The 24,766-nt window shown below is 54.2% G+C and overlaps 10 protein-coding genes across 10 annotated transcripts; 6 read left to right on the top strand and 4 right to left on the bottom strand.

Moving 5' to 3' along the window:
• Window positions 1-44: 44 nt before the first annotated feature.
• ATEG_05951 (NAD(P)/FAD-dependent oxidoreductase) lies at window positions 45-1,412 on the bottom strand (the record flags this gene model as incomplete). The annotated part of the gene is made up of 2 exons (XM_001215129.1): window positions 45-265; window positions 320-1,412. 2 exons carry the CDS (start codon window positions 1,410-1,412, stop codon window positions 45-47), a joined length of 1,314 nt encoding a protein of 437 aa, XP_001215129.1.
• A 1,021-nt stretch (window positions 1,413-2,433) lies between these two features.
• optE (small oligopeptide transporter, OPT family) lies at window positions 2,434-5,267 on the top strand (the record flags this gene model as incomplete). The annotated part of the gene is made up of 9 exons (XM_001215128.1): window positions 2,434-2,706; window positions 2,766-2,999; window positions 3,053-3,199; window positions 3,255-4,049; window positions 4,286-4,339; window positions 4,527-4,643; window positions 4,687-4,875; window positions 4,926-4,976; window positions 5,034-5,267. The coding sequence occupies 9 exons, from the start codon at window positions 2,434-2,436 to the stop codon at window positions 5,265-5,267; spliced, it is 2,094 nt and encodes a 697-aa protein (XP_001215128.1).
• A 541-nt stretch (window positions 5,268-5,808) lies between these two features.
• On the top strand, window positions 5,809-7,504 carry ATEG_05949 (fungal specific transcription factor domain-containing protein; the record flags this gene model as incomplete). Its single annotated transcript, XM_001215127.1, has 2 exons — window positions 5,809-5,916; window positions 6,044-7,504. 2 exons carry the CDS (start codon window positions 5,809-5,811, stop codon window positions 7,502-7,504), a joined length of 1,569 nt encoding a protein of 522 aa, XP_001215127.1.
• A 524-nt stretch (window positions 7,505-8,028) lies between these two features.
• ATEG_05948 (uncharacterized protein) lies at window positions 8,029-10,056 on the top strand (the record flags this gene model as incomplete). The annotated part of the gene is made up of 2 exons (XM_001215126.1): window positions 8,029-9,207; window positions 9,262-10,056. The coding sequence occupies 2 exons, from the start codon at window positions 8,029-8,031 to the stop codon at window positions 10,054-10,056; spliced, it is 1,974 nt and encodes a 657-aa protein (XP_001215126.1).
• Window positions 10,057-10,576: 520 nt separating this feature from the next.
• ATEG_05947 (F-actin-capping protein subunit alpha) lies at window positions 10,577-11,715 on the top strand (the record flags this gene model as incomplete). The annotated part of the gene is made up of 7 exons (XM_001215125.1): window positions 10,577-10,585; window positions 10,629-10,647; window positions 10,743-10,858; window positions 10,912-11,001; window positions 11,056-11,108; window positions 11,165-11,302; window positions 11,364-11,715. 7 exons carry the CDS (start codon window positions 10,577-10,579, stop codon window positions 11,713-11,715), a joined length of 777 nt encoding a protein of 258 aa, XP_001215125.1.
• Window positions 11,716-12,813: 1,098 nt separating this feature from the next.
• On the bottom strand, window positions 12,814-14,832 carry ATEG_05946 (uncharacterized protein; the record flags this gene model as incomplete). Its single annotated transcript, XM_001215124.1, has 5 exons — window positions 12,814-13,114; window positions 13,194-13,297; window positions 13,380-13,647; window positions 13,726-14,139; window positions 14,222-14,832. The coding sequence occupies 5 exons, from the start codon at window positions 14,830-14,832 to the stop codon at window positions 12,814-12,816; spliced, it is 1,698 nt and encodes a 565-aa protein (XP_001215124.1).
• Window positions 14,833-15,891: 1,059 nt separating this feature from the next.
• On the bottom strand, window positions 15,892-16,483 carry ATEG_05945 (uncharacterized protein; the record flags this gene model as incomplete). Its single annotated transcript, XM_001215123.1, has 2 exons — window positions 15,892-16,233; window positions 16,265-16,483. The coding sequence occupies 2 exons, from the start codon at window positions 16,481-16,483 to the stop codon at window positions 15,892-15,894; spliced, it is 561 nt and encodes a 186-aa protein (XP_001215123.1).
• Window positions 16,484-16,891: 408 nt separating this feature from the next.
• On the top strand, window positions 16,892-21,071 carry ATEG_05944 (PEX11 domain protein; the record flags this gene model as incomplete). The annotated part of the gene is made up of 8 exons (XM_001215122.1): window positions 16,892-17,364; window positions 17,759-17,934; window positions 17,984-18,141; window positions 18,195-18,556; window positions 18,712-19,273; window positions 19,391-19,549; window positions 19,867-19,927; window positions 20,152-21,071. 8 exons carry the CDS (start codon window positions 16,892-16,894, stop codon window positions 21,069-21,071), a joined length of 2,871 nt encoding a protein of 956 aa, XP_001215122.1.
• A 153-nt stretch (window positions 21,072-21,224) lies between these two features.
• ATEG_05943 (uncharacterized protein) lies at window positions 21,225-23,103 on the bottom strand (the record flags this gene model as incomplete). Its single annotated transcript, XM_001215121.1, has 2 exons — window positions 21,225-21,825; window positions 22,145-23,103. 2 exons carry the CDS (start codon window positions 23,101-23,103, stop codon window positions 21,225-21,227), a joined length of 1,560 nt encoding a protein of 519 aa, XP_001215121.1.
• Window positions 23,104-23,452: 349 nt separating this feature from the next.
• ATEG_05942 (uncharacterized protein) lies at window positions 23,453-24,718 on the top strand (the record flags this gene model as incomplete). The annotated part of the gene is made up of 3 exons (XM_001215120.1): window positions 23,453-23,950; window positions 24,002-24,098; window positions 24,165-24,718. The coding sequence occupies 3 exons, from the start codon at window positions 23,453-23,455 to the stop codon at window positions 24,716-24,718; spliced, it is 1,149 nt and encodes a 382-aa protein (XP_001215120.1).
• Between the last annotated feature and the right edge of the window lie 48 nt (window positions 24,719-24,766).

Here is a 24,766-nt window from a genome sequence, read left to right as displayed (position 1 = left end):
TGGCCCCAGAAGATAGATTAACTATTATACATCGACAACACGCTCTATAACTTCGAGATGTCCCTTTGGGTGACATTAGTCCACTCCTTCACTTCATTGAAATCCATGACCCGGTTGGGCCCTCCAAATCGACCTAATCTGTCCCCCCAGTTACGGTTGATCGCGATTTCCGGGCTCCAGCGGATCAGCTTGTGGATTTTTGCCGGGGTTTTGTCCTCCATGGCGTCTGCGATGATGCTTCCGATCGAGGGAAGATATTTGAAGCCTGCGTAAGACTGTTAGCACCACATAAGTCAAGCGTATCGTACAACATTCATACCTCGTCCTGAAGCACCACACCCAAGAACAAGCGACGGGTATTCGGGATGACGGTCAATGATAAACTCGCGATTGGGGGTATCCGCACACCAGCAGATCCTTGCGAAACTGAACGGCCGGTCCGCAAGCTGAGGCATCGTTTCAGACAGAAGCTTGCGGACGCGCATCTCCGCTTCTCGAGGAACCTGCGTCTTCTCGAAGGGAATGCTCCTCACGCGGCCGTCGGCCCCCGTGGTCATATTCGTGTACCCGGGGTGTTCGTCGCAGATCTTGATTTCACCACGCTCCTCATCCGGCTCGAAGAAGAACCCCTTCTCGATGTTGAAGACCACCGGCATGTTTTTATACTGGGCACGCTCTTCCGGCTTCAACTGGATGTGGACCAGAGTCCACGCAGTGGGACGCAGTTGGTCCTTGAAATCCAGAAACTGGCCGGCGGCCGCACCAGCGCAGAGGATAGTCTGCTCGGCCCGCCAGATCTTGCCGTCCGCCGTGACGGCACCCTTCACATCGTTGTTCTCAAAAATCAACGTGATGACTCTGCCCTGCGGCGATCCCGCGACGAAGCGCACACCCAGGCGCTGTGCCTCCCGCGCCGCGGCGACCAGGGCGTTGCGCGCATGCGCCCAGCCCGCGTTTGAGCGAATGTGGTACCCCCTCCAACCGGGGAAGTTACCCTTCAAGACGCCGGGGGCCAGCTGGCGGAACTGCTCCGGCCGAGTCAATTCGGCTACATCGGGTTCATCTTCAGGTCGCACGCGGACCCCCAGACGCTCCAATCCTTCCTGTGTGGTGGCGGACATCACGACGCCGGTGTCGTGGTAGTACGGCTTGAAGATGGGGTCATTTTTCCAGCCATTGAAGGCCTGTTCGGCGATAATCTCATTGACTTCGACCTCGTCCTTCTTGCTGCTGTACTGGCCGGACGAGATGATCTTGTTGACGTCGTTGCCGGCCGAAATGGCTGATGGAACCGGGTACGGGTCAAGGACAGTGACATTGGTGTATCCTCTGCGGGCAAGATGCAGGGCAGTTGAGCAACCCCAGGTGCCCGCCCCGATGATCAATATCGACGAAGACTTGGTGACTGGCATGACGGAGAGTTTGTCTGTTGATTGGGTGTGGATATCCCAGAGAAGAGAAACGAGAGATACCTCTGGCGGTGGGAATTTTATACTCCCCTGTGCCAGACTTGACGCATCGTACGATGACTGATGGTGCTTTGGCGGTAGGACAGCGGAAGGTCCACGCGAAGCTGTTCGAGTCGTGCTGTCTGGTTTCCCCGCATACCGTGGCGGTGGACCCGATCCAGATTAGACACCCGGAGCACCTTGAGGATACAGAAGCACCAATGCTCAAAACGATCCCTGCGCTGATGAGTCGTCTTTGCACTACGTCGGTGACTAAAGACTATTGTTCGTGCTATCCGGTATCATATCTATCTCACTTGATTCATTGCCCTCTGGGATGAGAAAGCACCGATAAGCTATGGTTCCACCCTCGGTCGTGTCCCCACTCCTTATCAGCATCACGAGAGACTCCGTATAGACTTATCGCTATCGCCAGGCCCTTCTTTTTAACTCCATCACGCAATGGAATTACGACCATACAGACGCCACCGGTTCGACCTTCACCATTATTGGGGAACAGCATTGCCAAATGGCAGTTTGCCTCAGCGCCGACGGAACCACGGACAAGATAGCGCTAACAAGATTAGTGCATCGTAGTGCATCCTTCGGTTGGTGCTCCCGGCGCATTGTCCCGAACACAAGCATCGGATTAGCCCCGGACTTCGCTTGGACCTTACTGCCTTTGGCGTTCCTTGTCCTCTATGGTGCATCCGGCGTCGTCCTCTCGCGGGCTAGATCACAATGCTGTTCCCGTGCTTCCTCTCCGCATTAGAAACGGTAAGCCCGTTGGATCGACGTTCTACCCGTACTATCTGGGGAGGACCTTCCTCTAGCCCATCTGCGTATCTCCCCGCTTTGGAGTTTGAGATAAGTCCGGCTAAACATGGCTCCGTTATATAGAGCGGTATGCCCAATGCTAGATACCTGTAGCATTTGCTGAACAAAGCTTTGGTTCCTGAGAGACCTTTGTACACTAAACTTCTCAATGACACAAAAACCTCCAGGTCATCTGCAAAATGCAGATGTGGAGGAATGTCCAGGGGATCCGTCTTTGCGCGAGGATGCCGTTCAGAAGAAGCCGTTGACTGCCGAAGATGCCCTAGAAATCGCCATTGGGGAAAGCCAAAACATCGAGTACACAATCGAATCGGACAACTCGCCCTATCTCGAAGTCCGCGCAAATGTCCCCAACACGGATGATCCGTCACTTCCGATAAACACGTTTCGAATGTGGTTTCTGGGTGTTGTTTTTACCTTGGTATGTTATCGTCTCTGGTCACTGATATGAAGGTATACTCATAGCTGGGTCGAATATAGGTTGGAACAGGCGTGAACCAATTCTTTTCGATGCGCTACCCCAGTGTGACCATCACATCTCTCGTCGCACAACTGATCAGTTATCCGGTTGGATGCTTCTTCGCAAAGGCACTTCCTATCATGAAAATCCGTGTCTTTGGCCGGGACATCCACATCAATCCCGATCACCATTTTAATGTGAAGGAGCATGCTGTCATCACGATCATGTCTAACCTCAGCTTCAATCAGTCGTGGGTGAGTACTTCAGCTCCATCCCAGGGAAAATATGAGATTAACTCTCTGTATAGGCCAGTGCAATTATCCAGGCCCAGAAGGTGTATCTGAAAATGGAAACCCCCGTGGGTTACCAGATTCTACTGGCTTTATCGATGCAGATGTTTGGACTTGGGCTTGCTGGACTCTCCTACCGCTACATCATCGAGCCTCCGCATATGGTAAGTTCTGTTGTAGTATGTTCGTCTTTGGGGTACTGTCATTGACTTTTACAAGATTTGGCCGTCTACTCTGGCAAACGCAGCATTGTTCCAAACACTTCACACCGGTGCCAACCCCATCGCCGATGGGTGGAGAATTTCCCGCTATCGCTTCTTCCTGTACGTCTTCGTTGGGAGCTTCTGCTGGTACTGGCTACCGGGGTATATCTTCACTGGACTGAGCACCTTTGCGTTCATCTGCTGGGCTGCTCCAACGAATAAGGTCTTGAACAACCTGTTCGGAATGACCACCGGCCTGGGCTACCTTCCGATCACTTTCGACTGGAGCCAAATCGCCTATAACACGTCGCCTCTGGTGATCCCGTTCTGGGCACAGGCCAACGTGTTTTCTGGCTGGTTCTTCGTCTACGCAGTGGCAGCTCCCATCCTCTACTACACTAATACCTGGTTTACTGCCTACCTGCCCCTGACAAGCTCGGATGCCTACGACAACACTGGTAACCTCTACAACTCAAGTCGCATTCTGGATGACACCGGGACCTTCAACGAGGAAAAGTACAAGGCATACAGCCCTATCTTCCTTCCGGTCACGTTCGCTCTCAGCTATGGCGTGGGATTCGCTGTGCTGAGCTGTCTTCTCACGCATGTTGCATTGAATCACAGCAAGGACATATTAGAGACCTTCCGGGGCCAAAACAAAAAAGATATTCACGCACGACTGCTTTCCCGTTATCCGGATGTTCCGTGGTGGTGGTACTTGGCTCTGACGGTAGGAACCCCCAGGCCGAGCACGACGGGTCGACTGACATGGATTCCAGGTCATTGTGGTCGCCGTTGCCATCCTCACCCAGTATGTATGGCATACCGGTCTTCCCTTTTGGGGACTTTTTATCACACTGGCGCTGGCGGCGCTGTACGTCATTCCAGTTGGAACTGTTTATGCCGTAGCCAATCTCAACGCCAACGTTTTGACTGTGCTCGGTGAGATTGTGTCGGGCTATCTCCTGAAAGGAAAGCCCCTCGTTCTTTTGATCTTCAAGGTATGTTTACTTTGATACTTTATGTGGTGATTTCTAACTCGGTTAGTTCTACGCCTACACCGGATTGAGTCAGGCAATGTACTATGGTGCAGATATGAAGGTCAGTCTCGTTTGTATCCGTCTAGTGGGGAGTCATCTAACAATAAACACTAGCTCGGGCTGTATATGAAAATTCCTCGTCGGACACTGTTCGTCGCTCAGCTGATCGCTTGTATTCTGGGCACGCTGACCCAAAGTTAGTCCGTACATAGAGCACTGTCTTAGCTTCTATATTAACAAACGCATAGATGGTGTACTGCTCTGGATGCTCGGAAATGTTAAGGACGTATGCTCCAGCGACCAAGCCGACAATTTTACTTGTCCCCAGGGAAGAGTCAACTACAACAGCGCAGTATTCTGGGGTGGTATGGTTATGCTCCCTCCTATTTGATTGAAGTGCTAACACAGACAGCCATTGGACCCGCGCGACTGTATAACATCGGACAAAGATACTCTGGGCTCCTGCATATGTTCTGGATTGGGGCTCTCCTCCCGATACTTACGTTCTTCCTCAAGAAGAAATACCCCAACAACCGGTTCCTCAATGCGGTCCACTGGCCTATTTTCTTTGCGGGAACTGGAAATCTCCCCCCGGCGGTATGAGTTTCTTCCATGTTGAGTATATTGGCCTGACTAATGTATTCCAGACCGGCATCAACTACAGCACCGCATTCGTGGTTAGTTTGATTTTCAACAAGGTATGTCTTCATGCGGAGCAAAATATATCTCCGAGGCGGATCCACTAACGACAACAGATTATCAAAGATCGCCGACCAAACTGGTGGGCCAAATACAACTACGTTCTTTCTGCGGCATTGGATTCTGGAGTCGCTGTTTCTGCTGTTGTCATCTTCTTTGCACTGGTGTTCCCGGGGGTGAGTCTGAGCTGGTGGGGCAATACTGTGAGTAGTGGGACGGTGGACAGTAAGGGGACTCCGTGGATTGAGCTGGGGCAGAACCAGACGTTTGGCGAGACGACATGGTCGTGATTGAGTTATTTATCTTTTCTGTTCTACTAAGAGAGATCTACTCTGTATACTGTCTATATGTACTTGCTAGAATATATGGCCTGCCTGAGGCATGAGTGGCTGATGGGAAGGGAGCGGCTCCCATTGGCGGAAGGGCGGACTGCACCTGATTTCTTCCACCGTTGGCATCCATTCGTTCCTTATCAACTCGCGTTCCCCTCTACCTACTCAATCTATCGAAATTACTTTCTCCCAGTTAAATTATTGGCATAGAGATCTCTCCGAGGCTCATTATACACATACCCAGTTGCGCCTCCTTGATCATTAGTGTCCGACTGCGCCAGGACATCCCTTAACTCGTTGCATCATTTGCCACCGCAGTCGCATGTCGCAGTGAGAGCCGCAAGTCCAAACGCTACGCCTATCACCGGCGGAGGGATGGTGCGGTGAAATCGATACTAACCAGCCGGGCCATGTGAGAATCCTCCTATCGGATGCCACGTAGAAAGGCTGCAGACCGCGTGGGTCCGGTTAAGACCCGAAGTCGCGGGGGCTGTAAAGAATGCCGGGCGAGTCGAGTGCGCTGCGATACGCAGAAGCCCGTCTGCACCCGGTGCAGGGAGAGGGGGCTAGCCTGCTCGACCGAGCTAGTGCTAAAATGGGAGTCGGAGTTCGTGAGCCGCGGGCTGGCGTTTGGGCGCGCCGGCGTGTGGAACAAGTCGCGCGGTGCTGCCGGCCCCCAATCTGTGGGAAAGTCGGGCACGGGGTACTCTGACTCGCACTTGCTGGACGACCAGGAGTGGTGCGATGTGCCGCTTGTTGAGCCGTGGGGGTTCGTGAATAGCGGTGTGTCGACTTTTGAGCAGCCGAATCAGGTGAATATCGCCTGCGATGAGCTGAATGGTCTCGTCGTTCGGCGGAGAGAGCCGGTGTTGTCGAGGGAGTTGCTTGCGGATCCGGGCTCGCCTTTGGTGCTCGATGTGGTCGACTATCACAATACGTTCCAGCACGTCCAGCAGCTCCAGGGCCCATCGGCCTCGTTGTCGTTGTTTCCCAACATCCCGCCGACGGACCACCGGGGTCTGTTTGACTACTATCTGCAACATGTGTGTCCTCGGACGACGCCGAGCTCCAGAGCGTCGTCGCCGTTTGCGTCGGTGATTCTTCCCTTCTGCCTATCCGCGTCGCCAACTCTGTTCCACGCCATCCAAGCTCTCGGGGCCTGCCACTGGTCTCGCTTCAACCCAGACTACGGTACTGTTGCATTGCGCTTCAAGTCACAGGCTCTGAAGGGTCTTCGATATCGGCTGTCTAGCGAGGGATCACTGAGTTACTCGCAGGACCCAGAGGTGCTTGTGGTCATGATGATGCTGTGTCTCTACGAAATTGTGGATAACTGTGACCAACGATGGACGGTTCATTTGAAGGGAGCGAAAGACTTGATTCGATTTAAGCGCCAGCGACAGCTCGAGCCATCTAGGGCCACAGATTCGGACCCCGTGTCGTCTTTCGCAGAGCGGTTCTTCGCGTTCCAAGACGTCATGGGCCGCACGGCATGCGGCGAGGAGGTCCTGTTTGGAAGCGACTACTGGCAAGAACACGAGGGCAAGGTCGACCTCTGGATGGGATGTAGCCCCGAACTGGTCTCCATACTGTCGTCCATCACCGAATTGAGTCGGACCCGCCGACGACTTTCTTCAGACTCTGCGCGCGCATCGTTTTCCCTACGCGCTGCATCCTTGACACGGAAGCTGGAGGGCCTAGTGCAGGAGATTGATGACGACGACGACGAAGCTCTTCAGTCTGCCGCCGAGCTGAAGCGCTTGGCCGCGGTGCTATACCTGCATTGCGCCTTGTATGGCGCGTCACCGGGCACCCCGCTGGTGGTCAACTACGTCCGCCGGATCCTGCGCATTGTGTCCGATCTACTGGATTCAGGCTCCCTCGTGAGCATGACATGGCCGGTTTTTGTGGCGGCGGTCGAGTTGGACCCTGTCCATGACGAGCTATGGTCCGAACCTGGCGACGAGTCCTCGGTTGTATACGGACGGCCCCTGGTCCTCCGTGCACTGGCGGCAATGGCAGAATCGAGTGTCTCCAATGTTGCCCGGACCCGCGCCGTCATCGTCAAGGTATGGCAGGCGCGGGATAACGACATGCTGAAGGGGTCTCCGGTAGAGACTTCCAACGATCCAACGAGCTGTAATGACTGGGAGTGGTATGTTGCGCCGATCAGTACGGCCATGAGCTTAGCATGATTGCTGCATACGGAGTATGTGTCTTTTCTTGTACATAATATCGATGTTGGTTCAAAAGCGGGTTATGCTACTGTTAATGTGATTTTGTGCTGGATTGTACAAATGATGACTTAATCTGCCACGTGCTGCAATTGGCCAATCAGGGACAGCGAGTGGCTGGGGCGGGGCGAGATTCACATGATTCGCCTGATTCGTCGAGTCCCGCCAAAAACGTCAGTGGAGCCCGCGTCAGGTTGTCTTGGAGAGCATCGAATCTCGCAGCCATCTCCTCATTCTGCTCCTCTTCACATCCTCCGTGCTCTCCTGAGTATCGTCTTCTCGTGTCGTCGATATATATAATCGATAGGATAGCTGGCTCTATCTTCCTCCCCCAACGCATACCATCCTCCGCATACTGTTCGCGCCGATAATCAACCGCCCTGAAGATAAGCGCTGGACCACTAGCCTAGCAGCGGTCTTCATAATGTTCTGAAAACGCGCTTCACAGTGGAATTGCAATCACGGAAAATACCATTCGCCACGATATGACGCCCTCGACAACTTCCTCCACGGTATCGCATAGTTTGCCGGCAATTCCCTTCGCAAGCAAGCTTAGTGAACAACTTTCCCAGCGGAAGGAGCAGGGCGAGTCCACTCCCAATGTCGACTCTTCCAGTGAAAGAACTCTTTCCCTGGGGCCGCCATTAAGGCCTTCTCCGAAATCGCGATCGTTGTCGGACGCGGCAAAACCGGCGTCATCCCACCAGCCAACTATAGAAGAGGGTCGCCCGTCCAGCAAAGATGATACTTCTCTCTCCTCCACCACCTCTTCCGCTCCAGAAACTCCACAGCGACCTACACTACACCCCGGCCTGTCTAGCCTTTCTACCAAACCATCTGGATCCCCCGCATTATCCAACCGCACGCCACTCTCCCCCAAACTAGACCCATCCCACATCTACGGTTCCCCAGGCTCTGTTCTACCTCGACGTTCCAGGGGGCTCGACTTCTCGCGTGCATGTACCAACCTTCATCACTCCACGCTTGCGGAATCATCGCCAGACTCGTCGCCCATCGTGGGAGGTCGGGGGATGGCTATCCCACAGCGCCGTGGTTCGCCTGGATCTACATCTGCACACCCATTCTCCACCTCCGGTCCCGCTGATAAGACGACCGTGTCGAGCTCAGTATCAAGCGTCAACATGATGGAATCAGACACCAGCAGCAGCGAGGATGATGAGGAACCCATGATGCAGGATCGAGACGACATGATCATGAATACCCCCCAGGCAAGCAAGATGGGAAGTGGACCGAGTCCCTTTGCACAGGGAAATATCTCCAGCCCTGGCAATGACTGGATGGGAAATTACTCCCAGGCTGCGGCAAGTTTGGCGAGTTTCCAACGTGCCCGGTTCCGCACCCGCCGCAGTAGACACAGTTCGAGCAGCAATAGCGGCAACAGCTCCAAGCCCAGCCCTGGACCTTTCTCGCCCCCGGTCATGAATAGCATTGAGAACCAAAGTGGAGGGTATTTCAGCAGCAAGGCTGGAATCGCTCAACGGCGTGAGAGCTTGAGCTTGGGAACCCGCGATTTACGGCTGTCGGACCTGAGCGACGAGGGCGAGTCTCGTGCCGCCCGAGCCCATAGTCCCAGTACCTCCCATTCGGAGGGTGGGCCGTTAGGTGTCATACGCCGTGCAGTGACCCGCCGAGGTAGCTTATTGGTGAGTGCATCCTTTCTCTCTACACCTTTGGAAACGTAGCTGACAGATCTCTAGCCCAAAACAAAGACCTTTGCTAGGATACGAGCTGCTCTTATGGAGGAGAGCGCGCCGATCGACTGCGAAGCGAAACGTGAAGCGGAAGTTATCCGGCAGGTCCGGGAGAGCGAGCCAGAGATGCCGCAAAAATCCCCAAGTCTCGACGCCTTCTCCAACATCAACCCATTCCAACCTGCAGAGCCGAAACCTTTCGAGGACATGGCCGTTAAATCGGGAACCTCTGTGCCTGACGAACCTAGCTTCAGCGACACCGCCCATCGCAACTCCCGTGGTGCTGAATTCTGGAACTCTTTCGATGAGCGATACCGTACTCCTCCGCCGCCCCCGCTACGTCAGTTCGGCACTTCCATATCGGAAGACGACTCCGCCATGGACATGACGCCGTCAACCACCACTCACGGGTCTACTAGTGAATTTGCGAAGCCGGGAGAGAGACCCAGTTCGCGATGCTCTACATCCAACACGGCTCAATCCGCTGCGATAGCTGAGATCAAGAGGAAGCGCCGACGGGACGATGATTTTGACCCCAATTTGTTCAAGCGAAGGGCTGTGTCTCCGAGTATGAGTGTGCAGAGCAGCCCCGTCATGCCTAATTCACCAGCCGTCAAGGACTCTGGGGCTAACATTTGGGGACCACCGAAATCTAATCTTGGGTCTCTTTTTCCTGAGCGTCCCGGGACAGACACGGGCAATCGAAACAGTGCCGGTGCTCACTCTGGAACCTTGAAGCGAGTTGGTTTGCAGGGCATGAACGAAACCAACGACGGACTGATGAATATGACCATCGAGTGATTGTGCGTACTTGATCGGTGTGCGGAGCAGGTCTCGTCATAATCATTGGAGGGTTGTGTGCTTTATTTGTGTTCCTGGTGTTTGATTCTGCGTTCGTTCGTGCGTTTAGCGTTGCAATTAGGGAGTGAGGCTGGGTATCATTCGTTTTGGGATAATTACCATATACTGCTTTACAAGAATACTCTTTCTAATGTTAATATTGATTACTACTGGTAGCTCCCATGATGGTACCATGGCTGTAGAGAAGTGGATAGCCGCGACCACGTGCACTGAGCGGCGCGGCGTCTACCGCGCTAAAGCTCCCGCCCGCTGTTGACGGTGGGAGGCCGACGATCAGTTTCAGGAGCTCGTCCATTCTCCCACCTTTGCATCTACACTGTGAATTATACCAGAAGCCTTGTTTAGTACTAGCGTTAGAACTTCCAATTCTTCTTGCAGCCTACCGCATACATGTCCTCCACCGCCGACATTGCGTCTGCCTTCATCGAGGGTGCCCCGCCGGGCGAGGTATGTCCATCCCATGGGTTCAGTCAGCATTCACATGTTACAACTTGCTAATAATACTACTGTAGCTCGCCGATGTTGTTGCTGGTAATGTCCCTCGCCATTGTTGCACCCTGCATACCGACCCCCGGTTCCCCGCACGAGTCTCGAGAGCGACGCTGACTGACGCGGGCACGGAACAGACGTAAAGAACCTCACCTCCGACGGAGCCGATATTATCCCCTCGCTGGCATCCGCCTTCGAACGATACAATGAGTCGCAGCTGGCGACGGTGAAGCTGCCGGGAGCGAGCCAGGAGGTAGGTGACCGGTGCTCTATATGGCACGACCGCGGCTGACGGGACGCTGGAAGGTCCTTGTGAGCGAGTTCAACAAGCTGGAAGACAACCGATACTTTGATCCGGAGAGCCAGACGTCGTTTGAGGTGGACCACGTGACGCAAGTATGTATCTGCGGACAGCGGCTGTGAATGGACGCTGACGGGGGGTGTCGACAGGAAGCGTCGGGTGCCCAGTCCTACGTATTGGAGTCGCAGAATGCCGATCTTATGTGGGTGTCATTGCATCCCGCTTGCTAGTATCTTGACTAACGCAGACGGCCAACAGCAAATCCCTCCTCAAGTCGCTTGGAACGCACGCCCGCGAGCACTACCCCAGCTGCTCCTACGGCGTGTACCCGATTGAGAACGACTCGGCCGTCGCCATCCTGCTGGTCGCGAACCGCTACTCGCCCAACAACTTCTGGTGCGCAGAGCCCACCCCCCAGCCTCGTCCATAATTACTGACGGTTGATTTCTGTTGACAGGAACGGCCGCTTCCGCGCAATCTACCAGGTCCCCGTGTCGGGCGACTCCACCGCCGTGACCGGCAAGATCCACGTCGACGTGCACTACTACGAGGATGGCAACGTCGCGCTCAACACCACCAAGCCCGTCAATGTGTCGGTCCCGTCGGTATCGGCGGAGGCCATCATCTCGCGGATCGCGGCCGCCGAGCGAGACTACCAGGAAGAGCTGAACCGGGCGTTTGTGCAGATGGCAGAGGGGGCATTCAAGGGCTTGCGCCGACAGCTGCCGATTACGCGACAGAAGGTGGAGTGGGAGAAGGTGGGTGGATACCGGCTGGGACAGGACATTGCTGGGGGGAAGGGGCGGTGAGTTGTATATACGGGGTTGTCGAGGGAGACTATGGACGAATGAAGTGTATGCAGATTTGCTAGTCTGCGGTGGTCAATCAATTGCTTGCGATCTACCTGAAAGTCGGCATCGGGTATATGCATTGCAGACAGTACTTCGTACTACTTACGCCGACAGTCGTGATCTTCGGCCATGGGTTGCGGCTATTGAGCCTTGCTGTAGCCAGTCGCCAAGTCACGGTGTAGCATACAGGAGATGTTCCTGTGCCTGGCAACTGGCTGTCCAGGGAGAAATGACGCCATAATGTACGCCAACATAGCCGATGACGGAATTGCAAGTCCCAGCTCGAGGCAACTGGGAGCATGACTCCTGCAAGAGAAGAAAAGCCCGCTGGGCTGTCGTGCAACAGTACCCCTTTTGGGACCCAGCCAAGGCCCGTCAATGGCCGCACTAATGGCCAGCACAATAATAGGTCGCCGTCCGCCCGAAGCCGCAGTTTGGCCCTGTGGATCTTTCCCCGGATTAGTCCCAATTAAGGTTGCCCCGGATTGCCGTTTCGGGCTCCCCCGCATTATTGTCAGATGCCGATTCTATACGATCTATATATTCCTTGCTTGGTGTACGCATTCTTGCGCTGGGCTGCGGCTCCGGTGCTGTGGCCGTCGAGTGCCGGTGCGTGTTTCCAACTAGACTGAGAATCTACATCAACATACACGACTCAATTTGACTTGTGCTTTGGAAGCATTAACACCGTTTTCTTAACTGTGTACGCAGTACCTAGCTGGTGATACCACAGTGCCTGGAGCAGCAACTTGGAAATGATATCCAACAATGTTCAAATGTCTTTTACTGTGAATAGTGGGATATCTTTGTAGGGATTTTAAATAGCTCATGATCATAAAAATACCTGCCTTAGGGCCTAGGCTTGCTTATAGTCTCAAAAATCTACTATAATCAACACGGCCGGCTGCAAGTACCGCTCACTACTACATATAAAGGCATGCTTGCTATCGTTCCCTCGACTGATGATAGTATCAGTGAGCTTTGAAAGCACACGCTTCTTGCATAATTAGACCACAAAGGCTCTGAATTACCTATGCTAACCAGACAAGCATGTATTCACCCGATGAGTTTAAGCTCACCAAGCTGCAGCTCCCTCTCAGCAATCTCACACAGTCCCTGACGATCGACTTTACTATTTCCGACCTGAAGGTCGAGCGTGAGCCAGAAGATTAAAGGTGCAAGACATGGCCGACTCACACTTGAAATGGGAATTGCGTCAATGAAGGCTGCACCACCACGGAGTTGCATGCGTGAAGCGAGTTTCTCCCGCATCCAGTACATCAGTTCTTCTATTGCCAAGGTAGATTCTTCTGCCTTGACGATATAACCGCGAGGGACGGGCTCTTCATCTGCAGGCCTGTAAAACATGAAGATACAAATAAGCCCCATCAGTACAAGACAGCAGGAGGTAGGAAGAGATTTTCTGGGGTCCTCACAGAATTACAGGAATAACAGCGACATCCCTGATATCCGGATGCTGTAAGATGGCTGTTTCGATTTCCGCGGCAGAAACATTGTCACCCTTGATTTTGAACAAGTCCTGTTATAGGGTCAGGAGCACATTTCGACATGGCGAACAGTATGAATGGTTCTAGGAAATGCGGTACCTTTTGACGACCAACAATGTAAAATTGGTCACGCTCGTTCACCCAGCCAATGTCACCAGTCTTAATCCATCCCCCACCCATTATTGTCTGAGATGTTTGGAAAGGTTCGTTGAAGTAACCTTTCATTGCAAATGGAGTCCGAATGTAAACGTGCCCCTTCTCCCCCCTGTCTAGCAATTTACCGTCATCACCTACTATCTTCGCCTCTAAGTTGGGTAGCAATACTCCGGTTGTTGCGTCCTCTACCAGCTGGGTTGGATCCGGCATAGTAAAAAAGCCTGCCCTAGTTGACCCAGTATTGCATTAGACCATGTTCTGAGTGCGTATCATTAATTAGGAGCATGGCACAAGCTCCACTTACTCAGTCATTCCATATGTACTCTGCACTTGGGAACCGTGTTGTCTCTGCCACTTCTCGATCATTTCAAATGGAATGATAGCACCGCCTGTGAGCACATGTCGTACACTGGCGAAGTCGGGGTTGTTGGATTTCGTGAGAAGCTCGCGCATTAAATGCTTAGGGAGCATCAACCAGGTAGGTCTGAATCGTTCTGTTGTCTGCATGAATGTCTCCGATTCAAACTTAGTGGGGAATATAGTCTTATATCGAGCCTTTAGAGGGAGTAGAATCCCCAGGATTAGGAATCCCATGCCGCAGAACTTGTAGTTGCAGGAAACGATTTCCTTTCTCCTCTCCCGGAGGTTGTAGTGCTGCAGAGTTTGTTCAATGTTACCAATCAGACCGTAGTGAGTTCGTTCAGCTAGTTTCGAGGCGCTAGTTGTCCTATAAATGGGAGACATAGATGGGTTAACCGGAATTCAGCATTCATGTCCGGTTGCAAACCGAGTTGACATACCCAGAAGTGTAGAGCAGAACAGCAATAGTTGTTTTTGCTTCGTCGGGAGAGAGTGTAGGCCATTCATAAATATCACCGCCAGGCGTATTTAGGAGATAGCTCCAGTGTCTAAACCCAGCCTCTTCTGGATTTCTGGTATGCTCACCACCGAGAGTCTCGTCAACTATAAAAAGACGCTCATTGGGAATACTTAATTGCGCTGCGGCAGTACAAACGACTTTCAGGTCCTGCGGCGCAAAGAGCACAAGGTCACAGTCCAGTTGTCGCAGCCTGGATCTCAGTTCATCCACAGAACCAGGAGCGAGAATATTGCAGGCTGCTCCGGCAGCAATAACACCAAGTACAGCCAACGGAAAATGAATGTTAGGTTCACCATAGACCATTACCCGCTTGCCTTCAGCGCCCAGTTGATTAAGGCCGCAGCCAACGCACTTGACAATAGCTTTGATCTGGTCGATCGAATATCCACGAAAGTGGCCTTCTGTTGCCGATTCCAGAAGGGGCTCTGATGATGGCCATGCGCCTTCAGTCCTATAAGGCGAGCCAAATATATAGGAGAGAAGGTCTGTTGAGGGTACGCTCACGCTGTATTTGGATCTGAAGAGCGCCATATTTTCTAGTGCAGACAGAAAAGAGGTTGCAGGCCAAGTCAGCGGAAGAAGAATTACGTACACTAAGAAGAAATGGAAAGAAGTTAGTGAAATTATGATGCCTCCAGAGGAAAATGTCAGACTTATTTAATATATCCCAATTATCCTTTATTCCGTGCCCCAGATTCAGGTACCCGAATCGATGCTACCAAGTTAGACAAACTAGTACTTGAGCCTTGGGCAAGGGCATGTGTCGGAAATACCGACGGCGTACTCCGTCCCTCGGGCAGCAACATGCCCAAAACGGCAAGAGGGGTTTCAGTTAGTTGATAGATCATAGACTGCATGATTTAGTGGTAGCTCGATTTTGCAGCGCTTGTTGTAGTGGCCCCGGATGAGTTGGCGGCGGTGCCAGTCGGCGTGCCCGGTCTTCAGCAGAGCCACCCCCATTACTGTGCCAATCAAGGGTAGGGTGCTTAGAGATATGGATCCACAGCATCCGAACCGTCGCTGACATGCAGTGAGTAGACCGCACCTGGCCCTTCTTGGCTATAGCGTGAAAGAGCTCCAGTTCCCTGAGATTGGCGGCCGCTGACTGCTCCTTGAGGACGTGGATTCCCGCCCCAAGCAACAGAAGCAGTAAATGGCCATAGTTCAAATGAGGAACCGCCACGTAGGCACACATGACTCGGTTCGTAGGCGTCGATTAGTGCCATTCGACCAGGTCCTCGACTTCGGAAAACGTGCGACACTAGAGTTTTGCGCCTGGAACTCAGAACGAAGCAAGTAATCAGTCTCGCATACGCATGTTAGCTTAAACTGCGCGCTCTCTCGGGTGACCGGGATCGCACGGCGATGGCTCCGCTGACCTAGGCCGATGATCGCAATACTCAATGCCATTATGATTGGGAGATAGAGAACGGACGAAGTCAAGACAGATGGTCATAGACTTGTCGGGACCAACATATGAATACATACACCTCAGAACTGGAAGATAGGCTAGCCTCGGACGAGCACACTATGTAGAACCCCCTGCTGGGTTGGTAGAAATACTTAAGGGGGCCGCTACTATCACTTGATTCACAGCGAGATGTACTTCTTCGCAAACAAAAAGGCGTCTTTGAGAACCTTCCTCATTGCAGGGGTCATGAGGAGCGTGTCGATCTGCTCCTCCGGCACCCATAGCCAGTCGGAATTTTCATCTGGATTCAATTTGATGCGCATATCGGGCTTGACGGATGCTACGTAGTTGAGTTGGATGTTCTTGTGCCCGCGAGGGGAATTCCAATACAGCTCGTCAAATTCCCCCGGAATGCGGTCCACAATAAGGCCCGTCTCCTCGAGTGTCTCGCGCTCGACCGTGTGACGCACATCGCGATCGGATGCATTGCCGCCGGTCGTGCTGTTTGCGCTGATGCCGTTCTGTCCGGAGTCGTCGCAGCACCTCGCGTACAACGGGCGGATCGCGGAGGCGCGCGCCACGGGGCTGGTGCTCAGGGCACGGCTTTGGCGTGGCGTATGCGCGCGCAATCTGCGTAGGGAGCCTAAGCAGATTATCTAGCAGCGGAGAGAGACGACGTAGAGCCTGTTCCGGTGGGACATTGAGCGTGTGCTGCTGCAGATTATGGAGCGAAAAGCAGAATTGATCGTATAGATATAATGGGACGGTCATTGCGCCATATCTACAGTGGGGGTCCAAAAATGTTAACACCCCCTTTCCGTGCTAACGCGACCGCCTTCCTATTCAGTAATATTTTGCCGGCCAAATAGTAAAATGCGTGCACGTATTCGAACTTTCTTCATTACACAAGAGACGTCTGTAAATCCTGTTAAATACTTGCCTTTATTGTAGGCAGTCTATATTATCTGGAATAGTTGGTAGACTAGAAATAAGGTAGGCGAAGTCTGGACACCGGGGACTAGTACGTATAGGCAGGCGGTTATACTAGCGCAAAAAGGGGGTGTTAATATTTTTGAACCCCCCCCCCTTAGTACTCTGTATGACACCTTGTCCATGGGACTTTTCTGCTAGAGATCGCGAATTACTGCACTACGCTACGTCCGACATCTCAATCACAACATGTTATCCAACCATGATAATCTGCAGACCCTCATCGCCACGAAAGACTGGATTGGCTTCGACCTAGACGACACCCTCCACGAGTATCGAGTAGCCTCCCAGGCCGCTTTGGCACGAGTATTCAGTGCACTCCACAGCGATTATCAGATTGCTCTACCGGATCTGGCCTCGTCATATCGCCGCATCCTTTCCCAGACGACAGCAGGAGCGTTCGCCGACGGCAAGACATCTAGCGATTATCGCCGCGAGAGATTTACCGCTTTGATGCACTCGCACGGCGTCGCGCTTTCCGAAGACGACAGTGTACACCTTCTAGCCCTATACAAGAGCTCTCTCGCCGCATCACTTGTGTTAAAACCCGGTGCCCTAGACCTGGTGCAGAAGCTCAAGACGCTGGGGAAGAAGATCATCGTCGTAACGGAGGGGCCTCGGGACGCTCAGGCGTGGACGCTTCAGCAGCTGGGATTGAGCGGGTACGTTGATATTCTCGTTACGTCGAATGAACTGCGGCGGTCCAAGACGGATGGGCTGTTTGGAGAGATCCTGCGGATTTATGGCATCCCGGCGGCGCGGATGATGTATATAGGTGATAACTATATCCGGGATGTCGTACCAGCGCGTGAAGAGGGCATTCTGGCGGTTCATCTGGATGGGTCGAGTGGTTGTCTGGATTCTGGAGATGAGACCATTCGGATGTGTAGTTTGATCGAAGTGAGCAGGCTGTTTGATGCGTGATTGTATCAACACCGGAAATAACACCGGACATGCACGGCTCGGAGTTAAGCCGACCAAGACACTTGGCGTCCGTTATCACCAGCATTGTTGCTCTTTCACAACCTCACCCTGTACATAAAGAACAGAGAAAAGAGCCATGGCGAAATCCCCCAACCCCGTGAAACAATTCTCCAATTTCACGCGCACCAGCGCAGGGCTCGAGAAAACCCTCCGGCTCCTGCAAGCCGCGGCTCAGATCGCGACCGAGACCACCGTGGACCAAGTGTCTGCGCTACGATGTGGACAAGCCCGGTCTCAATTCGCATTGAGTACGTCCAGCACCGCACAGTCATGTTGGTATTTCCACTAACCGATCAGCGCGACGTTTCTTCCGCTTCTTCAACTTCATCGACTGCTTTGAGCGGGTGTTCGGTCTGCTAGGGGGCAACTCTTCCGACGGCTTTCTTCTGCTGGCCATTGAACTGGTTCGATGGAGTTGTCTGGGATTGTACTTTCTCCTTGAGGATCTGACTATTGTATGTCCACTTTCTCTTACATTCTCTTTGCCGTGACATGGCTGACGGAACAGCTGCACGCCATGAACATCTACCCGGTACCCTGGAACAAGCCGGTCCTGGTGGAAGCGTACAAGTTCTGGTTCTATGCGCTTTCTTTGTCCATTGTGAGCTCTTTGTGGCGGCTTGTATTCAGCACGGAACAGCCCGCGACAACAAAGCAGAGTAAGGGGGAGAAAGCGAAAGCCGCCACGAAGCAGGCTTCGGCCGTGAAAGAACAAAGAAATGCCCTCATCAAGCGCATTGTGATTGATGGGTGTGATCTGTTGATTCCTGGAACTTTTGTCGGGTGGATTGAGGCCAGCGATTTGACGGTCGCGATTGGGATGGTGGTGAGCACGTTGGTGTCTGGGAGGGATGTTTGGGTAAATGCTCAGTGAGATGGGATGAACTGTCTGATAGATATAGACAATGGCATAGAGAGTGGGAAGTACTATAGAGCTTTTCGGAGTGGTCACTATGTGTCAAAGAGATAAAGAACGGTCCGCAATAATCAGCTCCGACAGATGCATATAGATGGAACTTTTCAAGGTCATTCAACTATAAATACAGCATATATCCCAGTCAATTCACTCTCATCACTCTCACACCAGCCAACTACTATCCCAACTACACCAGCAAGATGCCCCTAGTCCGCGCCAACCTCCCCTGGATGATGCAATTCTCATCCAATGCTGAAGACCTCGGAGAAGACCATCCAGAGGATACAACCGAAGATGCCGAGACATCGTTCCTTTACATCCCACATAGTAAACGCGCTGCAATGGCCGCACGCTCCAGCTCAGCTGGACGCTGGCCTAATAAAGTCTTGGATGATGAGGACCAGGAGACCCAGCAGTCCGACGACACGGAAACTCGCTTCGCCTACGTTGAGTTCAAGACAGGGAGGTACGAGGAGAAGCCTGATATCTTGCGCACTGCGATCTCAGCAGTGCGGCGGTATTCGTTCAAGATCTATCCTTCGCGTGTCACCTTGGACCCCCGGAAAGGTATCATTCTCAAGGTGCAGATTGAGCGGGGTTTGGACACTCAGGGCATTTGGAATGCGGTTCGGGGTGCTGCTATTACTCGGTTGAACAGTCTTCTTAATCAGGTTGAATAGGGGATCAAGTGGTGGATGTGTTCGACTTGCTACTATTTCATTATGTTTATTGATAGAATGGTCTTATTCCCTAACTAAAGTGAAACATTCAACTATATGCACTTCCAGTCGTTCTATGCGTTTTTCACCATCCTACTACAGCCCTATCGAATTCGACAATATATGCACTTTCGTAGTTTTTGGATTCTAAAGCGCCAACGTACTCCCTTCCTGTATCATAATCTTGATACCAGTCGCATCCCCCAGAGCTGCTCCGAAAAGTTCATGGTATATCCGGAATACAGACAATAATCTTGGGTTCGTCAGTAGGACTATTCACCAGATGTTCAAATATCAACATACTCCTCCGGGTATAATCTTGCCATCAAAGGCTGGTTATGGACTTGCATAGATAATTCGCGGGAGTTGACCACCGAGTCTCTTAAGTACCTGGCAATGGGACCTGTGACATGAAACTCTTACAGACTTGTCAACACCTATTGTTGCTCCCTCGTAAAAGGACTACGGGCTAAAGGAAGACAGCGCATACATTTGGATCTCGGACTCGGCATGTAGAAACCATCAAATATACTCCGTACTAACAGGCACTAACTGCCGATCACACTGCTGCTGACGACACCGACGCGATGCTGCCGATCCCTATCAGTATCCGCCCTCTGTACTCCGTACAGGGGCACTAAATGCGCCCGCGACGTCGACAACTGCGACTGCGACGCAACCGCTGTCCGTCATGCCGCGATCGCATCGCTGGACCCGCGCGCGAGGCATCGGCGCAGCAGCGATCCTCCTCATCCTCCTCGGCTGGACATCTCTCTACCTCTACTACCATTCACCCGTGCGACACAAGCTCACACAAAGCGTCCGTCCAGCGCCAGCGCAACCAGCGCAGAAAAAAACAAACTTCACACGCACGCTGGTCGTCGCGCGCACCCACGACGCCGACACCTCCTGGGTGGACGCCGTCGCCGCCGAAGACTCCCTGCTCGAGCCGGTAGTCTACACAGTCGACATCGACACTACAAACGCAACGACCCCCACGGTCCCCCAAAACAAAGGCCACGAGGTAATGGTCTACCTAACCTACATAATCGAGCACTACTTCACGCTGCGCGACATCACGCTCTTCATGCACGCCGACCGGCTCACCTGGCACAACAACGAGCTGCTGGACCTGGACTCGGCGCGCATGGTGCGCCGCCTGCGCAGCGAGTACGTCGCCGACCGCGGCTACGCCAACCTGCGCTGCCAACACGACCCCGGCTGTCCGGCGCATGTCCATCTCGACCCTACCGCTGCAGTCGCCGACGGGAGCGTGCCGGAAGCAGCGGTGCTGGGGGATGCGTGGAGGGCGCTGTTCCCCGAGGACGCGGTGCCGCGCGTGCTGGCGCAGCCGTGCTGCAGCCAGTTTGCGGTGAGCGCGGAGACGGTGCGGCGCGTGCCGCTGCTGGACTATGTGGCGTACCGGCGGTGGCTGCTGGAGACGGAGCTGGACGATCTGTTGTCTGGGCGGGTGTGGGAGTATCTGTGGCAGTGGGTGTTTATGGGGCGGACGCAGGAGTGTCCGGATGAGCGGATGTGCTACTGCGCGGGGTATGGGGTTTGTTTGGGGGAGGGGGAGTATGCGGAGTTTTTCCGGGCGCAAGATGAAGCCCGCAGGCTGGAGGGGGAGATGCAGGATGGAGATGTTGAATCCGTCCGCATGCAGGTGGATGCGTTGCATCGCCGGATGGATGAGATCAAATCCATGGCTTGGGGGGTGGAAGATGATACTAGCCAGCAGGGTACATAGTACATTCTAATATATATATATATATATATATATATATATGATATTCAGTTTCGTTCTTTATATACATGATTTTCGCTGGTATCTATCGTGACTCTAAACATCTATCACTGTCCGTAGCCCATCTATCCCGTACAGGCTATACCCATGTATCCCCTAGTCACCCCGCTCCTTCAACAACTCCTCAATGTGCGGGTTCAGCCAGTACCCCGCCAGATCCTCCTTCTTCATGCTCTTCGCGCCATCGATGACTCCCTTGCACGAGTTAGCCCCGCAGTTGCACTGGAACGGCTGGTCCATCTCCCACTCGCTGGACGGGTAGAAGAAGGTGAGATGGTCGCCGACGTGCAGGTCGCGGTTCTGCACCACGCGCACCTCCATCTTGTGCATGTCGAAGTCCAGCGTGGGCGCGCACGAGTGGTTGCAAAAGACCAGGTCGGAGTTCAGCTCGATGTGCGAGTCGCGGCCGGTCTGCACCGAAGTGTAAGCCTTCTTGGCGGGCGTGGCGGTGGTGATCTTGGCCAGGACGGCGCCGGCCGGCAGCGACACGAGGGACTCGGCGTGGCTGCCAAAGGCTTTGGGACTGCGCACGACGCGGATGAGGTTGGGATGAGTTGGTTGTGTGGTGGTGGTTGTAGTGGGGGGAGCGGGAGCGGGGGAGGGGTCGACGGCGATGGGCGACATGATGAGATGAGGGATTGGAATGAGGAATTGACCGGGAGAAATGTATGAGGAGTTGAGGAGAGAAGGAATTGAGCTGAACTGGATATAGAGAGTAGGAGAGAAAGAGAAGGGAAGGGAAGGGAAGAGAAGAGAAGAAGATGTACTCTAGTAGTATTCCGAGTGTTCCCTTGTACCGAGGCGGCTTGACTGTTTGCGGTCACCCGCAGGTGGGTCCGAGTCTATTCCGTTTTAGAATGCCGAGGTTGTTTCATCTTATGCACTCTGTATAGCACCTGATATACTATACATCCAGGTATACTTGTATAGGATATACCCAGGTGTATCAATTCAACCGCGTCTGCAGCTCCTCCCCATTCAACCACCGCTCCAGGTTCGCCGCAACCTCGTCATACCACCCGTGGATCTGCTCATCGCCATACCCCATATGCGGCGTGAGCAACACCTCACTGCGACCCTCGCGCCCCCAATCCGTCGTCCGCCACGGACTATCCGCCGGTAACGGCTCCGGATCAAACACATCCAGCGCAGCGCCGCGGATCCCACCGCGCCGCAGCGTATCCAGCAACGCGGCCTCATCAACCAGCGGGCCGCGCGATGTGTTCACCAGCAACGCACCCGGCTTCATAGCCGCCAGTTCCGGCGCCCCAACCACGCCGCGACTGCGCTCCGACAGCACATAGTGCACGCTGACCACGTCCGCGTCCCGGAAAAGCGCCTCCTTCGACGCCGCCACGACGAAGCTGCCCGCCGGCAGCCCCTGCGCTTCCGCCTGCGCGTCCGCCGCCGCCTGCGTCAGGTTCGCCGACCACGCCGTGACCCGCATGTCGAACGCCTGCACCGCGATGCGGCCCACCTGGCCACCCAGCTTGCCGAGTCCCACCAGCCCCAGCGTCTTGCCGGCGAGCGACATCCCCAGCGAGCCCTGCCAGCCGCCGCGCTTGACGGCGGCATCGTCGCGCGCGACGTGGCGCGCGAGCGCGAGGATGAGCGCCCACGTGTGCTGGACGGTGGAGTTCACGCCGGGTGGTCGCGTGCAGGTCCCTGCGACGGGGATGTTGTGTGCGGCGCAGTAGGCGGTGTCGAGGGCCAGGTTGCGCGTGCCGGTTGTCAGGAGGAGCTTGAGGTTGGGGAGGGCGGCGAGCGTGGTGGCTGACAATGGCGTGCGTTCGCGCATGGCGAGGATGATGTCGAAGGGCTGCAGGCGGGCGATTAGCGCGTCATGTTGCGCGGGGATGCGGGGATTGAGGGTCTCCGGGAAATAGGAGATGTCGATGCGGGAGGTTAAGTGGGAGAAATGGTCCGGAGCGATGTTCTGGTAGTCGTCCAGAACGGCGAGGGTGGGTTTCGACATTGTGATGGGTGTAGGGATAAGAGAGTGGAATGAGTGGGACATGAGGTTATATATATATTGCGCAGGGAAGAGGATATTTCCGCCTCCCCGCATTATTAATCGCCGTTATCGGAGATATATACATATCACCTACTATAGATCTATTTGTAGTTCTACTCCGTATACTCTTGGAGCGTATAGACTACGTGCATTCATGGTTGAAGAATAGAAGGCGATATCCGAGTCTGTCATAATTCCATGTCAACCTTACGTAGCTCAGCACAAATGACCTCACGAAGTATGGAAGTATGGAGGATATAGATATACAAACCCCCCCCTCCAACACAACTCATCCAGCCACAACAACGCCATGCGTACTCTCAGTCCAGACGGCGACAACTACCTCACCTTCCGCCCAGACACCCCATCCAACAAGTCTGGAGCACCCAATGGATCCCTGCAAAGCGAGACGCCGTCCCCGTCTACCTCCCCAGACAACAGCACCAACAGCAATGACACCGACCCAACCGCCCTCCGCGTCTCCTCCAGCATCCTCTCGCGCGAATCCCCCGTCTTCAACCGCATGCTAAATGGCCACTACCAGGAAGCCGTCACCCTAGCCGTGCAGCACACGGTCACCATCAACCTCGCCGAAGACAACCCAGACGCCGCCTTCCACCTCCTCAACCTCCTCCACGACCAGCCATTCCCCCCGCCCGCCGAGCTGGCCCTCGAAACCCTCGCGCACATTGCCTCCCTCGTGGATAAATACCTGCTGCACCGCGCCGTCCGCGACAGCCCCCTCCAGCGCTGGATGGATGCCTTCACGGCGGGCCCGCGCTACCGCGCCATGAAGAACCAGCCAGACGTCTACATGTCCGATATCATGCTGTAGATGGCGACTGCGCGCGCGCTCAAGTGCACAGAGCAGAGCAAGGCCTGGAAGCGCATCGCCATCCGCGAGGCCGGCACCCGCGTGGACCTGTCTGGGTTCCCGCTTGCACGCAGCGTTCAAGGTTAGTGCCCCCATCATTCCAAAGCTACTACGCCGCAGGCAGAGAGGCCAGGCTGACACGCCGTAGACGATATCCAGCGCCAGCGCTTCAACGCGATCATCCTCGTGCGGTCCTTCCTCCAGGCCGAGATGGACACCTACAAACCGCAGCGCGAGTACGACCACGCCGCCCCCGTCGTCCCCTGCGGGCGCTACGAGCGTGCACTATGGGACTCGCTGGTCTTCGGACACCTCAACACCATCGGCACGCAGTGGGGCCTTTTGCCTTGTTCGAAGATGCGGGCGCGCGAGTTCCCCGGCGTGCGTCTGCGGGATCTGGCGCGGAACGCCATGGGTATGGTTGATCTGGACAAACTCATGGTGGCGGACAAGGGGATCGCGACGGAGTGGAGGTTTGACTCGCGGAGCCTGATGAGCACGCTGGGGGCGTTCGTGATGATATTTGCGGGCTTTGTGCCGAGACCGGTTTTCACGCCGAAGAACTCGGTGTACCATCCGGATGATTTGAAGACGAGGTTGGTGCAGCTGCTGCGGGGGATTGATGAGGAGTTGGATCTGGAGATTCCGGAATTGAATGCCTGTTCTTGGTGTGGGCGCTTGAAGCCGGGAGGAACTAAGTAGTTCTGGGTTTGTTTGGAATTGGACTCCTGCGATGGTGTGTTTTCTGTC

The sequence above is a fragment of the Aspergillus terreus genome, genomic scaffold, assembly GCF_000149615.1.
Source record: "Aspergillus terreus NIH2624 scaffold_8 genomic scaffold, whole genome shotgun sequence".
Taxonomy (NCBI): Eukaryota; Fungi; Ascomycota; class Eurotiomycetes; order Eurotiales; family Aspergillaceae; genus Aspergillus; species Aspergillus terreus.
The sequence above is the reverse complement of the archived record's forward strand: the minus strand, read 5'-3'. Positions and strand labels throughout refer to the sequence as shown.